Source organism: Kryptolebias marmoratus, linkage group LG17 (genome assembly GCF_001649575.2).
Source record: "Kryptolebias marmoratus isolate JLee-2015 linkage group LG17, ASM164957v2, whole genome shotgun sequence".
Taxonomy (NCBI): domain Eukaryota; kingdom Metazoa; phylum Chordata; class Actinopteri; order Cyprinodontiformes; family Rivulidae; genus Kryptolebias; species Kryptolebias marmoratus.
The window spans coordinates 23,738,894-23,754,491 of NC_051446.1; the positions used below are offsets into that span (position 1 = coordinate 23,738,894).

General features: G+C 42.3%; 1 protein-coding gene across 20 annotated transcripts in view; it reads left to right on the forward strand.

The window, feature by feature from the left end:
• LOC108247393 (ankyrin-3) overlaps positions 1 to 15,598 on the forward strand; it is a 94,767-nt gene that overhangs the window by 41,006 nt on the left and 38,163 nt on the right. For all 20 annotated transcript variants that reach the window (XM_037980743.1, XM_037980742.1, XM_037980730.1 and 17 more), the window contains 12 exons: positions 1,552 to 1,749; positions 2,789 to 2,887; positions 2,993 to 3,091; positions 3,881 to 4,078; positions 4,287 to 4,385; positions 4,598 to 4,696; positions 4,784 to 4,882; positions 5,933 to 6,028; positions 6,539 to 6,611; positions 6,928 to 6,987; positions 10,778 to 10,901; positions 14,741 to 14,843. In XM_037980743.1, coding sequence (XP_037836671.1) covers positions 1,552 to 1,749; positions 2,789 to 2,887; positions 2,993 to 3,091; positions 3,881 to 4,078; positions 4,287 to 4,385; positions 4,598 to 4,696; positions 4,784 to 4,882; positions 5,933 to 6,028; positions 6,539 to 6,611; positions 6,928 to 6,987; positions 10,778 to 10,901; positions 14,741 to 14,843 — 1,347 coding nt within the window. The remainder of the gene's footprint in view (positions 1 to 1,551; positions 1,750 to 2,788; positions 2,888 to 2,992; positions 3,092 to 3,880; positions 4,079 to 4,286; positions 4,386 to 4,597; positions 4,697 to 4,783; positions 4,883 to 5,932; positions 6,029 to 6,538; positions 6,612 to 6,927; positions 6,988 to 10,777; positions 10,902 to 14,740; positions 14,844 to 15,598) is intronic.

A 15,598-nucleotide genomic window follows, 5' to 3' on the forward strand; every position in this document is an offset into this window, starting at 1 on the left:
TCCTCCACCAACGTTTCTTTTTGTTAAAGAGACAGAATTCTAATTTTACTTTTTTAAGCACTAGAATAACTTCACATGTTGTGATTTTAAAGAATTGCATTGATTTTTATGACATTTTCTGCACATTTTTCCCCACCTGAAACACGATCCCTTTAAGCTCCGGTCTCTTGAAGGATCGTCAGCGGTTTGTGCGCACGAGTTCAGGTTTTGCACGACCGTCTGATTCCCGAAGCCCTTACAAAGTGAGCTTTGCACCTCAGACTTGACCGTCAGCCACGTGCTGCTGCAGTTTGGACACATTTAAATGAGATATTATGCACTCATTTAGAGGAAAACCCTCCAAAGTTTATGGAAATACCATCAGCTGATTCTCTCAGCACTGTTTACAACAAGCATTCAGCGTCAAATATTCAGCGCCTCCTGAGAGTTTGTCCTTCGTGTCTCTAAAGAAGTTCAGCAATGACAAAAAGGGTGCAGGGTTGTCAGGAAAATGATCGTTTATCCTCTGGCTCAGTGAAAAACGTGAGACATTACCGTCTCTGCAAATACTGTTAATTGTTTTTAAAAAAAGTGCATAAAATTCTGTTGTTCCTGTCATATTTAGAGAATAAACAATGTTCTGATTGTAGAACCCTTTAACAGACAGGGATTCACAACCATCCAGGGATCAATGAGCAGAAGTGAAAGGAAGATGATTCCACTCTGACAGTCAGATCCGTTACAATAAGAGCCGAAGCTCAGAGTGAAAACATTCGTCTTTTCTGCGGCTGGGTTTGGGGAGGATGCCTGCGTTTCGACGTAAACTTCCCCCACCTGCTGAACCTGATGGGTGTGTTTGCACCAGGTTATAGTTCGTTTCAGGGGCTCTTATGAAGACGCCACCCGCTGGGTCTCAGGCTCTGATTGGTCCACAGGGAGGCGATGCACAATGAATTTCTGAGGCCTACCACACCAGCCAGTTGGTAGAAGATTGTGTTTTTACTGAACTAATTGATGGAGGGGGGGTTTTATATCTTCTTTTTATATTTACATGCACAACAAACCAGCTGAACGAAAACCAAAACGCCAAAGAGCACATTCCCAGAAACGATAGTCATGTCCCTCAGACGATGAATGTTTTATTTCGGTATGTCTAACAAAAATAAATTGGGTCTTTTGGGCCAAAATCTTTAACAGAATCTTTTTCTTTTCCATCTAGTTTGGCTGTATGGAAACAGCATCACTGGATGAGTCATATTATCTAAACCTGTGGCGTTTTTTTGGTTTTGCAGGGATGTGACACACGTCAGCACATCGTTTTGTCTTCTTTGCTGCTGAACACGTATCAGATGGCTCTTTAAACATGTTTCTGGTGAAATGACTGATGAGAATCCAGGCTTTAAATAATTGTTAAGTACTGGACGTGTCAGTTAATCGTATCAGCTGCAGATATGTTGGTAGTCGGTTTGTTTTCCTGCAGCCAGTTAATTTAGTTAATACTCTTCGACATGCAAACATCTCCTGACGTGTTGCTTTCCTCGCTTCACGTTCTTGCTCGGCTCTGGGCGTCAGGATGACCAGACCCCGCTGCACATCTCGAGTCGTCTCGGCAAGCCCGACATCGTGCAGCAGCTGCTGGCCAACGGGGCGAGCCCCGACGCTACGACCAACTCTGGAAACACGGCTCTGCACCTGGCCGCCAGGGAGGGACACCGAGACGTGGCCGCAGCTCTGCTGGATCAGGGAGCCAGTCTGGCCATCACCACCAAGGTAAACAAGAAGCTGGGACGTGTTGACAATAAACCGATAAACCTGAGAGGTTTGTGTTGATGTAGTATTTGGACCTGCTGCAGTCAGATGGTTCCTGTCTGGCTGCCTTTGGAAGAGTTGGGTCATAAGGTCTGAACTCCTCCCTCAAAAAAATCTAAAAACATTGTTGCAGGAGGACATGTTTTTGTCCTGAGCTGGCTCAGCTCTTGCATGTTTGAAAACATCAGTTTAAACTGCCGTGATGCATTTAATGTTCACAGATTTGAACAATTTCTGAACAAATAAACCCAAATATGAGGTTCAGGTGACGGCTGAAGCCTTGTGTTGGTTTTCAGATCAATCTTTTTGGTTTCTTTTTCTAGCAGTGTTCTCAAAACATTAACAGGTTTTGCAAAATAAAAATATATTCTGCAAAGATGTTTTTGTTGCTCACTAAACAGTGGTGAGGAAACCCCTGTGACTACCGTCACATCTTTTCCCAGAATGTCCTGGTAGTTCCAGGCTGTTAGGAAACCTATCATTATTTTAGTGTTTCTTTTTAAAGCTGCTTGAAGGCTGTTTAAGGTTATATCTGACTCATGAGTTAGTGTTTTATGGCAAAAAAAAGTTAAGAAAACAATAAAATGTAGAAAGCAAATGTTGCACAAATACACCATGCAAGTTAACTGGAGCTGAAGACAACAAAAAAGTCTAATAAAGAATTGTTTAGATTCAGCAAATCAGGCTGAATAAACAGAGATTTACTGTTTAACCAAAGGCCAGTTTGAAGTTTATAACCATTCGGTTTCATTCAGTTTTCATGCAAAGTCCTGATGGTTTTACCTCATAGCTAAAGAATCATCTAGTTTCCTCATCTTGAACATGTGTGTTTTGTCATTTTTAGCAGCCGGTAATCAGTGATATCAGTGATACTTTAATCTTGCAGATGACTCACATACATTTGGCACACATGTTTCTGCTGAACGGAATATGAGTCATTGGAGAAGAGGAACACTGGTTCTGAAATGCTTAAATCTTGCGTCGTCTCGTGTTTCTCCAGAAGGGCTTCACTCCTCTGCATGTTGCAGCCAAGTATGGGAAGATGGAGGTGGCTAACCTGCTGCTGCAGAAAAACGCTCCGCCCGACGCCGCTGGGAAGGTGACACATGTTTCAGATCTGCTCAAGTAGTTCAGGAAGTTTCTGCACGTCTTCACGTCTGCGTCACCGTCTAACAGCTGCTCCTGTCTGCGTGTCTCTGTTCAGAGCGGACTAACTCCACTGCATGTGGCGGCGCACTATGATAACCAGAAGGTGGCGCTGCTCCTGCTCAAACAGGGAGCTTCTCCTCACGCTGCCGCCAAGGTAAGCATCAGCCGGGCTGAGTGTGTCCAGTTGGAATCGATTGTTCTCAAAACAGATCGCCGACCCAGTTCGAGTCGTTAAACTGAGCTCCACGCTTTGGTTCAATATATTTCTCTGGCAGCAGCCAATCACAACACGCTGCCCCAGAAACCAGCTGAGCTCCACCTCCTGACACAATCGAATATTGACCAGCGTTGACTTTCAGGAAATGGTTTTTGTTGACGTGAAAAATTGGCCCCTCCGGTGAGCAACTAGTTCCCAAACGTGACTTCACCATTTCATCTGGTCAGTCTGCATTCAGCTTTAATTTGTGTAAAAAGAAAACATAAAAACAGTTTTCCTGCAGGGATTACCCTCCGGATAACAGGCGTGTTGTTTGACCCTAAACAGCTGCAGGTTTAGCTGGCTGAACTGGGAATTATATTTGTATATTTCACTGTATTTTGATCCTCCGCTTCCTGGCATTCCCCGGTGCCCACGGTCCAACCAACTAGAGGTAAAAACATGGATTAATGTTTCCAAGTCAGCTTGTTAGGAAGGATTTATCTTGTGTATATTACAGTTATTATTTTAATCCAGGAGCAGAGCAGTGAACAATATTCTGTTTCTCCTTTTCATCGTCTGTTGTGATTAAGTTGCATTAACGCCTCTCAAACAGCCTCAGAGCTGGAATGTAATTAATGACAGTCGGCACACATCTCCGCTTTGAAATTTAAATGATCTGCATATTTTATCCTGAGAATTCGTGGCAGAGTACACGAGGGATAACGTCTCCTCCTCTGTTTCCAGAACGGTTACACGCCGCTGCACATCGCAGCCAAGAAGAACCAGATGGAGATAACCACCACCTTACTGGAGTACGGTGCCTCCACCAGCGCCGTGACGCGGCAGGGAATCACCCCCCTGCACCTGGCGGCGCAGGAAGGCAACGTGGACATCGTGACGCTGCTGCTGGCTCGAGACGCTCCCGTTAACATGAGCAACAAGGTGCGGCGCCCAAAGCTGCGGTTCTCAGGGTCATAAACATGTGTTCACTGGCCAGGAACCGTCATTACACCTGAGACTCTGTTATTTGGACAATTATTCCTTCTAGCATTCAGCTTTTGATGTCTTCTGTCCCCGATCATTCATCAGCCTGATGTGCAAACCCCTCATCTTAGCTGAAACATCTGTATTTCCCCGTCTCTGTCCCCAGTCTGGTCTGACTCCACTCCACCTGGCTGCCCAGGAGGATAAAGTCAACGTTGCCGAGGTTTTAGTCAACCAAGGAGCAACTATAGACCCCGAGACCAAAGTAAGTGGAAGTGCTGAAGTTAGTTATGGAGCAAAAAATGTGGCTAAAATTCTGAAATGTCCAGATTAGTTTACACCCAGCATCGCCTCCTTGTGTCACAGTTTTGTTTCAATTTGCATAAAGTGACAACATTTTAGGTTTAACTGAAGTAGAATTGGAAAAGAAAACAGAAGAGAAACTGTGTGTGTGTGTGTGTGTGTGTGTGTCGTCAGCTGGGATACACCCCTCTGCATGTGGCCTGTCACTACGGCAACGTGAAGATGGTCAACTTTCTTCTGAAGAATCAGGCGAAGGTCAACGCAAAAACCAAGGTAGGCCCTAGTTGGAAGCATCCCTGGATGTCGGAGGTCCTCAGTAGTTTCCTGTGTGTGTGTCCTAACGTGCTCTGTCATCCACAGAACGGTTACACACCTCTGCATCAGGCTGCCCAGCAGGGACACACACACATCATCAACTTACTGCTGCAACACGGAGCGTCGCCCAACGAACTCACTGCGGTCAGTGGCTTCTGGCCAGTCCTCACATTCTTACTTTCTGCTATTTTAGCTGTTCGTAGATAGGAAATGTTCAGCTCATTCATCAGATGGGTGCTGTGACTTTTGGTTTTTGACGTTTTTAAAATATTTTTTCCTTCAAAAAATGCATGGAAATTTCTTTAATTCATTATAAAAAACATCTTCTCTTTAAAATCCCCTTTAGCTTACTGGCTCTGTTTTTGTCTCTTATGCTACTTTTAGCTTCTAGCTGCAGTTCTGCTACTTTTAGCTTCGAGCTTTCCTTTTGCTACTTTAGCTTTTAGCTACCATCCTGCTACTTTTAACTTTTAACTAGACTTTTGCTACTTTAGCTTCTAGCTAGTCTTTTGTTCTTTTACCTTTTAGCTAGTCTTTGGCTATTTTACCTTTTAGCTACCATTCTACTACTTTTAGCTTTTAGGTGGCATTTTGGTACTTTTAGCTTTATCTAGCCTTTTGCTGCTCTAGCTGTTAGTTACCTTTCTGCTTGCCTTTTGCTACTTTAGCTTTTAGCCACCATCCTGCTACTTTTAGCTTTTAACTAGACTTTTGCTACTTTAGCTTTTAGCCACCATCCTGCTACTTTAGCTTTTAACTCGCCTTTTGCTACTTTAGCTTTTAGCCACCATCCTGCTACTTTTAGCTTTTAACTAGACTTCTGCTACTTTAGCTTCTAGCTAGTCTTTTGTTCTTTTACCTTTTAGCTACCATTCTGCTACTTTGTAGCTTTTAGGTAGTGTTTTGGTACTTTTAGCTTTATCTAGCCTTTTGCTGCTCTAGCTGTTAATTACCGTTCTGCTACTTTTAGCTTTAGGTAGTCTTTTGCCACTTTAGCTTATATTTACCCTTTTTACTACTTTAGCTTCTAGCAAGCCTTTTGTTCTTTTACCTTTTAGTTAGCCATTTGCTACTTTTAGCTAACACTTTAGCATTCTGCTTCTTTTAGCTTTAAAAGCAACTCACAGCTTCATTTTCACAGGAAACGGTTTCGGCTGTTTTGGTTGTTTTCTGAAGGATTTTCTCTTTTTCCAGAACGGGAACAGCGCTCTGTCCATCGCCAGGAGGCTCGGCTACATCTCTGTGGTCGACACGCTGAAGGTCGTCACAGAGGAGACGCTCACCACTCAGGTCTGAGTTTCTTCTCAGAGTTCTGTCGGCTTCAAACAAACATTCCGGATCGGGTTCCTTAACTAAATAGAAGACTTGGATCAGGAAGAGACCAAAAATTAAACAAACGATCCGCGTCTTTACGTCTAAATTAGTCATCAATCTGTTTCCTAACTACTTTTCACTCTGTAGTTATTTATGTCTGTTAGCAAAATATCTCGTGAATCAACAGGCAGCTTTTATTGAAAATAATCTGTACGGCTACAACTGCAGAACTTTAGGAGGGAATCTGATTCAAGATGGCTGCCAGAGCTAGCTAAACTTGGCAAACACATCAGAAGGCTGTAAGTCCGTCAGTTTGACAGAAGATAAATGATGCTGTGGTAGTCGCTGAGAGTCATCCCCAACACATCCTCAAAAAAATGATTTCTTCAAAGAATGCTTCCTGTTTACGTTTTAGTTCGACGTGTTTTATCTGATCAGCATCAGCACCATAATAAGAGTTTGTTTGTTTGTTTGTTTGTTTGACAGACGGTGATAGAGAAGCACAAGATGAACGTTCCAGAGACCATGAACGAGGTGCTGGACATGTCCGACGACGACGGTGAGCTCCAAGTCCGGTCGTTGAGTCCTGAACAGAGAGCCGAGGGCGATAAAATATCAGAAACGATGCAAAGTTCCTCTGGTTCTTAATCAGGAAGTCGATGTTGTTCAGCCGCCGTGATTGTTTTGGTTTTCAGCGTCCATTATTTAACGTTTTTCTTACAAACATTGATTATAAGTAATTGAATCTTTTCAAACTGATGCATCCAACCATTTAGAATCGCAGCTAATCACTTTTGTTTTCTTTGATATGATTTTGTCATAAATTATTTTGCCTCTTTTTGTTTTTTTTATTAAATTTTTCCATCCAAACCCAGCCTTTAAAGCCAATGTCCCCGAAATGATCACAGACGACTATTTTTCTGATGTGGAAGAAGGTATTTCATTTCAGTTTTCTAAGTTTTCTTTACGACTCTCTCTGCATGTCCGTGTTTTGATTGATTTAGTTTTTTTCCCTTAAACTTCCAGTCTTCTGTGACTTTTAACTCTTCACTGTTGTCAAGTTTGATATAAATTTGTTTTTAAACTGAAAACGACTTCAGTTTAGTTCAGGTTTCCCTGTCCTGATTCTGGAGTTTTAGGTTATTATCACCTGTCGTTAAAGGTGTTTATGTGTGTGATCGTGTGTGAATATACACCTCCAGCTGACTAACTTCACTTCCTTACAAGATGGCCGCCACAGCTGATCGATCTTAGCCAAACATGTCTATAACTCAGTCAGTTTTGCAGACACTGAGCTAAAATCATCCCCAACACATCTGACGAGCGTGATGTCTTTTACATGACGGCTTTAACTCCGTTCCTTGAGTTATAAGATGATTTTATTTTGAAACTCTGGCAGGAAATGTGGCGGGCTGGTAGCTCTGAAATGCCATATTTTAAATGTTCGGTCACGTCTCACCGTTTTTATCCCCATGTATGTGCCGTAACGCTGCTCAGATATGCTCCTCTCTGCTGGTTGCCATGCCAACTGTCTGCCCGTGGCGTGGTGGGGTGTATAACACAACACTGCGGATGTCACACACTCGATGCTTTGTCTCCCTGAGCTTGTCAGTGACGCTTCCATTGTGGCTCCACACAGTGGGCCCAAAGCAAACGCTGAACCAGCTGCTGCAGAGTGCTACTGTTTACTTTGTGCGTGTCCTTTCTATTCCCCGTCACACTTCTGATGCGTTTTCGTACAGTCGGTCAAGTCCGTCTGCTTTTACACTGGGAGGGTTTTTCAGTTTCGTCCTCTCTGTGGGGGTGTTAAAAAAAAAAACTTCACATTTCCTCAACTCGGTCTGAAGTTTTTCTCAGTAAACGAGAAACTAACCGGCGTCATCACTGCGACTTCCTTCTGCCGTCGTTTAGAATAAATGTAAGAAAACATCGAAAGCCCAGCTCTCTGCCAGAAGCTTTTCGTAGAGAAAATTTCAGATTATGTCTCTCTTATTCAAAACGAGCTAGCAGAGAGGAAGAGCTGTGCTGAAAACGTCACCTGCTGCTCATAAAAGTCACGTCCTGCAGCTGTTTTTGCTCCAAGACGACGAATAAAACTAGTCTGTTCACACAAGCTTTCAAAAAAATCATGAAAAAGGATCATTAAGGTGTTCTGAGATGGGGCTCTGTAGACTGGTTATGAACAATAAACATCTTACCTGTTGTAGATAACTCTTTGAGCAGCTTCAGTTTGGTTCTAACGGCACATCTGGACGACTTTAACAGCATTTCATGTGAACGTTTTTTTTTTTTTTTTTTTACAAACATGTACATCCTCCTCCAGTTTCACATGACACAGTTATTCCAGCTGAAATATTATGACATTCCTGCAGGAAGTGCTCCACGCTGCACCAGAACTGCTATAGCTAGCTGCTGCCGCTATATGTGGTTGCAAACGATCGCTGAATTCTGTGTAAATAACCGTGTGGTGTAAAAACTGACAGCAATGTAAACATAAAATAACTTTCAAACCAAACATTGAAACTGTTTTAAGACGACAACAGCCAACAAAAAGTTTGATGAAAGCTAAAAGTAGCAGAAGAGTAGTTTAAAAAAGAGCATAAAAATATAAGAATAGAGCCGGTTTGCTGAAGCTGATTTAGGAGAACAATATTTTTAATGAAATCGAAGAGATCCTGAAGTATTTCTGTGGTGAACATATTGGTAAATAAAGTTAATTGTTTTAAAAAGTTATAAAAAAACAACAAAAGTCATAACGCCCATCTCCTGAATGAGCTGAAAAATAAGAAACAAGAAAAAAATAGTTTGAACTAATAAACTGCAGCTGTTCAAAGAGTTATCTACAACAGGTAAGATATTAATTGTTCGTAAAAAGATCTCCTTAAACAGAAATGGAAGCTGAAAATACGACTCGAAAGTCGTAAAATAAATCTGATTTAACTGTCAGTGTGAAGCAGCTAAACTCTGAGTGCGAGTTTAATTTCTGTTCATGCATGGCTCCGTGCGGAATGTGTGTTCAAGTTGTTGTTGTCCATCCCGGACTTCTGATCTAAAAATAAATGAGTGTAACTGTAGTCACATTCACGCTCTCACGTATCGGCTGCAGTCACTCTAAACAGAACCTGTGCAGTGTTTCATAAACCGAGTCCTCCGTGGATCATTTCCAGAACTCATATATATAATTTGTCACCGGGGGTCTGAGATCAGAACCACTATGTAATGAAAGGCATTAATACAATTACAGCATGTCGGCTTATTCCTTGCTTGTAATTCATTGATTCCAGTGCTGTTTGTCGTTCGTAGCTTTTTATTATCCTGGCAGTAAATATAGCAGTTTGCTGTTTTCATCTGTCAAACGGGAGCAGATCCATTACGTCTCAGTCTGACAACCACACAGGAGAAAAGTCTGGGCCAAGGTTTGCATCCAAGGCCTGAAATGATCAGTTTGATTAAAACCTGCAAACAGGTTTGATTCTAAAAAATAAGAAAGTTTGTCTGCTGCAGTTTGTGCCGTTCTACCTAATAACCGACAGATTCGTTCCTTTGCTTTGTTGTTGAATGCTAATTTTAATGTTTTAATAACCAAAAAGTTTCAGCCTTTGTTTGCAGATTCTCAGAGAAAAGATAATGAAGCAGTTTTAAATTCTTAGTTTTGAGCGGAGGATTAATACCGAGCTGCTGTTCATAGAGACAGGAATGTGTTTAGATGTTAGGCAACTATCTGAGTCACAAATCCACTTACTATTTCTGTGCTGCAGTGAGCTGGAGGTGTGTGTGTGTGTTTTGGCACACACACTCTCACACAGTCTGGTTAATCCCGGAGCGGGGTTGGTAGGCGGGAGAAAGACGATCTGTTTGTGTGCGTGCCGGGCTCTGCAAAAGAGTCAGTTCATGCCGGAGAGCTGGACTGAGTGCTGAAGGGAGGCTGAAAGTGCAGGAAAAGTTTGTCCGGTGGTTCAGTTCCACCCCTCCACCCCTCAAACTGGTCTCAATGAAGTGCTTTAAAGCAGGAGGTGAGTTTCTGGCTGTTTGAAGAGGGGACTTTGCTCCTGTTGGAGCCGGACAGAGAGCGAGTCCTGGAGAATCGGTTGGAATGTGGCCAGATGGGGTCTGAAGGGTCTCGTGTGCGGGGACTCGAGGGAAAGTTTTTAGGGGGAGGGGTGCCGTGGCAGCAGGGGGTGAAAGGGAAGGGGTTTCTCTGTTGCTTTGTGGTTGTTGGAATGCCTTCCTTTTTTGTTTCTTTTCGTTTCTCCGCCTGCATGCACTTGCCTCTCCTCCCCTCGATGCTTCACCTCTCAGCACCTCATCAGTAGGTCTGGATCTGCTGCACCTCTGACGGGGGAATAACATGCTGCTTAACTTTCCTGCTGCATCTTTGATGTATGTTTTAACTCGGTTTGTAGCGTCTGAATGATGTGTTTGCTGTGATGAGACGGAAGAATGCTGTAGCGTTGTGCTGTGATCAGTGAACCGTATTAGAAAGAGTTAAACTTGTTTGTTTTTGTCCTCTTGGGACAGAAAGCTTTTAGTGACACCATGACTGATCTGGGAAACAGCCTCTGGGCAGAGGAAGCATTGATTTTTCGGTCTAAAAGAGCTTTTGTTGATGATATTCTGCTTTTGCTTTAGGACACATGTTGATCTCTCACATGATGCACGATGTGTGACCATCAGCTACGAGGTGAAGAAGTTACAGCTGTAACTCCTGTTTGTTTCCACCACCAGGTGACGATGCAATGACGGGGGACACAGACAAATATCTGGCCCCCCACGACCTGCGGGAGCTGGGGGACGACTCGCTCCCTCAGGAGGGCTACATGGGCTTCAGTGTCGGTGCACGGTCGCAGAGGTAAGGCTCGCTGCTGCAGAAACTAACCAGCTCCTTTTGTAGTCAATGAAATCCTAATTTGCACCAAAGTTGTCTTTTTTTTCTGCAAAATGAGGCCACATTCACACAGAAACACGAGCTTTACAAGACGATGTTTTTTAGCAGTGAACCCCAGTGGGTCCAGCTCCACGTGGACATGAAGTTTATCCAGATGAGTCTAAAATTATCCCTGTAAACACGGCACAGTTTCTAGAAACGCCTTCACCCATACGGAAACACCAAAAACAACCCCAGCAGACTCAAAATGATGTGGAAGCTACGGCCGGTCTTCCCCAGAGATTAAATCACAAACGCGGGGCCGGCTGCCAGAGTGGCTGCAAAATGAGCCGAGCTGAGCAAGATCAGCAACAAAATAACGTGCACAGCCAAGAATACAGTTCTGGCTGCTCAAAACGCCACGACACGGCTCGCTGGTCACTTTGTCATGAGACTGCAACTAAAAGTTCAGGGTTTTTTCACCAACAATGAGAGACCACCTCAACCAATACACACCTCTTATGTTTAGTTTTGACTGGCTGGGCCTCTGCCAGCTTTTACTTTTTTCATTATTTGTCTGCGCTACAAGAATCTCTGTGTGGGACCAGAGGGACAGAAGTTAAAAAAGATGAGATGCTCAGTAAAGTAAAAATACTCACTGGGTTCAAATGCACTCTGACCAATACAGCAAACAAAAAACTGAGAAATGGCTCACAAAATCCTGGTCCAAACCCTTCCATCACCAACAAATAATGTTGTAAAGAAGTTGCTAATGAAGAGTAAAAAATGAGTCCAAAGTTGAATATAAATATAATCTGCATTTTTACCATTTAAACACAGAAGCAGCCTGTTTCCTCATGGAGGTTGTAGAGTATTATGTGTGTCTACAAACCAACAATGAAAATAAAAACTTTATTACTGCAGCTTTCACAAGTTTTCAAATTGGATTTTGAAGTTAGGGTTGGTTAGGAACCGCCCTCTTTCTGAGTTGTTCCAGTTGAATTTTCCAACTTGGAAGTCAGAAATTTCAACTTCTGACAACAAATTGGAATGCCCCATTTTCCATGTTCCATCTAACTGCTGTTTATGGAAAAGATGAGCTTTTATTTCTCTTATTGCTGCTTGCCTTTCACGCATATTTTTTTAATCATGTGTTGGAATTAACCATAGTTTAGATGTGGTATTATTTCCCACATTGTTATTTCTTAATTATTACTGAAACAACAGGGTTTTACAAACAAAAAAATGATCTAAAAGCAGGTCCCTCATTAACATCTAGAGGCAGGTGTAGATTTCCCCTCAGAGGAGGCTGGAGTTCACCTCATTCTGGACTTTATGCTCTTTTGAAAATATTGACACTTGTGCAACATAGTCAAGAAGGAGGGGTTATTGAATATCTGAGGGGTGACATAAACAGACACCGAGCCACAGGAAATTAGAAACGTGTTCGATTCCGTGGCCTGGAGCACCGGGTTGGGTTTAATCAACCGACGTGGTCCAGTTGGGTCACTTCTGTAGGCAGATTGTTTCTTAAATCGTAATAAATAAAGCTGCATTTTAAGAATTTCATGCTAAAGCCCAGTTTAACTGGACTTGTTACAATATATGATGTTATTAGGCTACAATAATCAGAATATTTTATTTAAATCTGGTCAAGTATTGGCAGGCAAAGCAAAGGTTTCCTGTAGAAACTTCAATAAAATCCGTGCATGGATCGTGTTGGATTCAAACAGGTGGTTTTTATTTTTGTCTGCGTCCAAAATGTTCATTAAACTCTAAGTAAGATAAAACAAATGCCTCCTCCTCCTTAATCCTGCTTGAAATGAATGAAACTTACACGCTTCCTCTGAAATGAAGCCATCATTTGTGAAGTATGTTTTGCTCAGTCGGCATCATTCTGCTCCCCTGCCCTGGCTTCTCTCCTCTCTGCATCACTTCTTCCACTCCTCTGTTTGTTCATGATGTCTTATTCTCTCCTCATGTCCGTTCTTAACGTTAGTACCAAAGCCAGGTAAGAGTCATGGCATGAAAGACCCTCCATCGTCACCCCTCCTCACCCATCTCCCTCCAAACCCCCGTCTGTCAGTTTCAGACTCTATACTTCTGTGTAATGAAGATTTTATGCATACTTCCCTACTAACTTAATGATTTTGATTTATTATTGAGTGTTTTAACGATGTGTTGTGTCCTGTGGGATGTACATGTGTGATTTGTGGTTTGTTTTTGTGTTTGACTGTTTATCATTTCTGCCTGGGTCTCTGTGGGTTTGCATAAAGTTGAAGCTTGGCATCCTTTTTGGTTTGTTGTGGAGTTTTTATTTTTTACTGAGCTTCCAGGGACTCGAGCTGGTAAAATACATTGCTTCATATTAAGGAAGCTGTTTCTTTTGTATGTTTTATGACAAAGAGCAGACGCATTTTGTTTTAAAATGATTAAACAGTGAAGCTTCAGTACGAAGAATCGTGTATGGTTAATTCAAAAAGTGGGTTAATGAGGCTCCAGAGGAAACTGGAAGGAACATTTTACACATATTATAACATATATACACTGAGAATTACAGAAATACAGCCTCAAATCTGACAAAGCTGTAACATTGTGTAAAATGTAAATAAAAATAATGATCTGCAAATCTCATAAATCCATATTTTATTCGCAGTGGAACACAGTAAACATGTCAAATGTTTAAACTAGGAAAATGTACCATTTTTAGGAAAATATTAGTTAATTTTGACTTTAGTTAATCTCATAAAAGTTGGGACAGAGTCATGTTTCCCTTTCTGTCAGTCTGTAAACATCTGGACCTGAGGAGAGCAGCTGCGGGAGGTTTTAGAGGGAATGTTGTCCCATTCTGTCTGTAGAGGATTGTAACTGCAGTAAACGCTACATGTTTCACTGAAAAGAGACACTTTTTGCTCCCATTTCTGTATTTATCTTCACTCAAAATGATCAGGTTTTCATTCCTCGTTTGTTTTTGGTTTTTTTGAATTCTCGCTGAGATGCCATCCTCCATCAGGTCTGGTTTTTCCCCTGTAATTATTTATCAGTGTAACTGCTGCCGCTGAGATGTTGCAGGCAAACATTCATCACATCACTGCTCAGGAATGCTTTTTATTTGTCTTGTAAAGATCATCGCAAAGCGGAAACACGGCCTCGCAGCTTACAGGCTCTGAAAAACACAAATAACCTGGGATTTAATAGAATCAGAAGATGATAAATGCTGAGTTTTCATCATGATGGCTAATACAAACCTGACTTCTGACTTCTGGCACATTTGGAGACCAAAAAAAAGGTTTTGTTGCACGGCACATTCATCAACCAGAAGTTATTTAAAGTATCAGCAACGACTAACGATTCAAGCATATTTCCAGGTGAATATTTCAGGGTTCAAGTTTGTTTTTTTTGTTTGAAATAAGTAGGTATCAATCATTACCTCTGGTTTTCAGTCGTGTTGGTTTGTTTGTCCATCTCTTTGCAAGATTATGTAAAAACTAACAAACCAAAAAAAAGGTTTTTAGGAAGAAACACATAATTAATTAAACACGATCCAGATCCTACAGTGTTTAAATGATCGTAAGGCCTTTGTGGAGGTTTGTGCTCTCCTAGTTTCTGTCTTTTTTGGGGGTTTCTTTTTTTATCACTGCTTGGGTACAGTCAAGTTCCTGGAAGCTGCATGCATTTAATGTTTATTTTTTTGTTTGTTTGTTTTTCTGTTCACTTTCATACCCTTTACCCTCCACCCCTGACCAACTCCTCCTCCTCCTCCTTCCTTCATCATTGTATCTGTTGTCTTGGTAACCCCTCACTGCTACGACAACCACACCAAGCCTCCGTTCCTTCAGTTCTGATAGGTCCAACACGCTGAACCGGAGCTCCTTCACCAGGGACAGCATGATGATCGAGGAGATGCTGGCGCCCACTAAGGACGTGGTACGTACGCTGTGTGGGGCTGTGTGGGGCTGTGTGGGGCTGGAATGTGCTTTGTGTCCCTCGCTGGCTTCCGTCCCGCTCTGTGAGACACTAACCTGCAGCTCATTAACTTCACCAGTGACACACTTCTGTCTCCAAATGAGCCAAGCTGCCTTCGTGCTGAGCCAAAAGGAAGGCACTTCACCAATCCTCTTACACCTGGGGTGCTACTGACACAAAGACGACCAAATCCTGTTCCATTTCACTGAAAGAGGGCATCAGATAAGCTCTCAGAGCTTCCATCCAGGAAAGATTACTGTGATGGCCTACTTTCTTTGAGTCATTTGGAGAACAGTTTAAGAAATGGTCCATGATTTAACACCTGACACTATTTATTCCTGCTGTTTTAAACTCATTTAAAGCCTAAATTGTGGTTTGAAGGTACAGTTCATGTCTTACCTGTTGTAGAAAGCACTTTGAAAGAACTCAGTTTGGAGAAAATGGGTTTTTATTTTCACTGGATGGGCGCCAACGAGGAGGGATCAGATGAAGTGGTTCACTTTTGGAGTCGACCTGATTCAAGATGGCCACAACGGCAAATCAGCCTGAGCCTAGACAAGAAATGGGAACAACTCAATCAAATTTACAGCTTTTAAGCTACAATTTAGTGTGCTAGAAGCTGGATTCAGGAGCTGCCAGAGTGAATTTCTGCTGTTTTAAAACAATTTTAGGCCCAAAAACATTCAGAGCAGCTCTTGTTTCATTGCTGTCAGTTT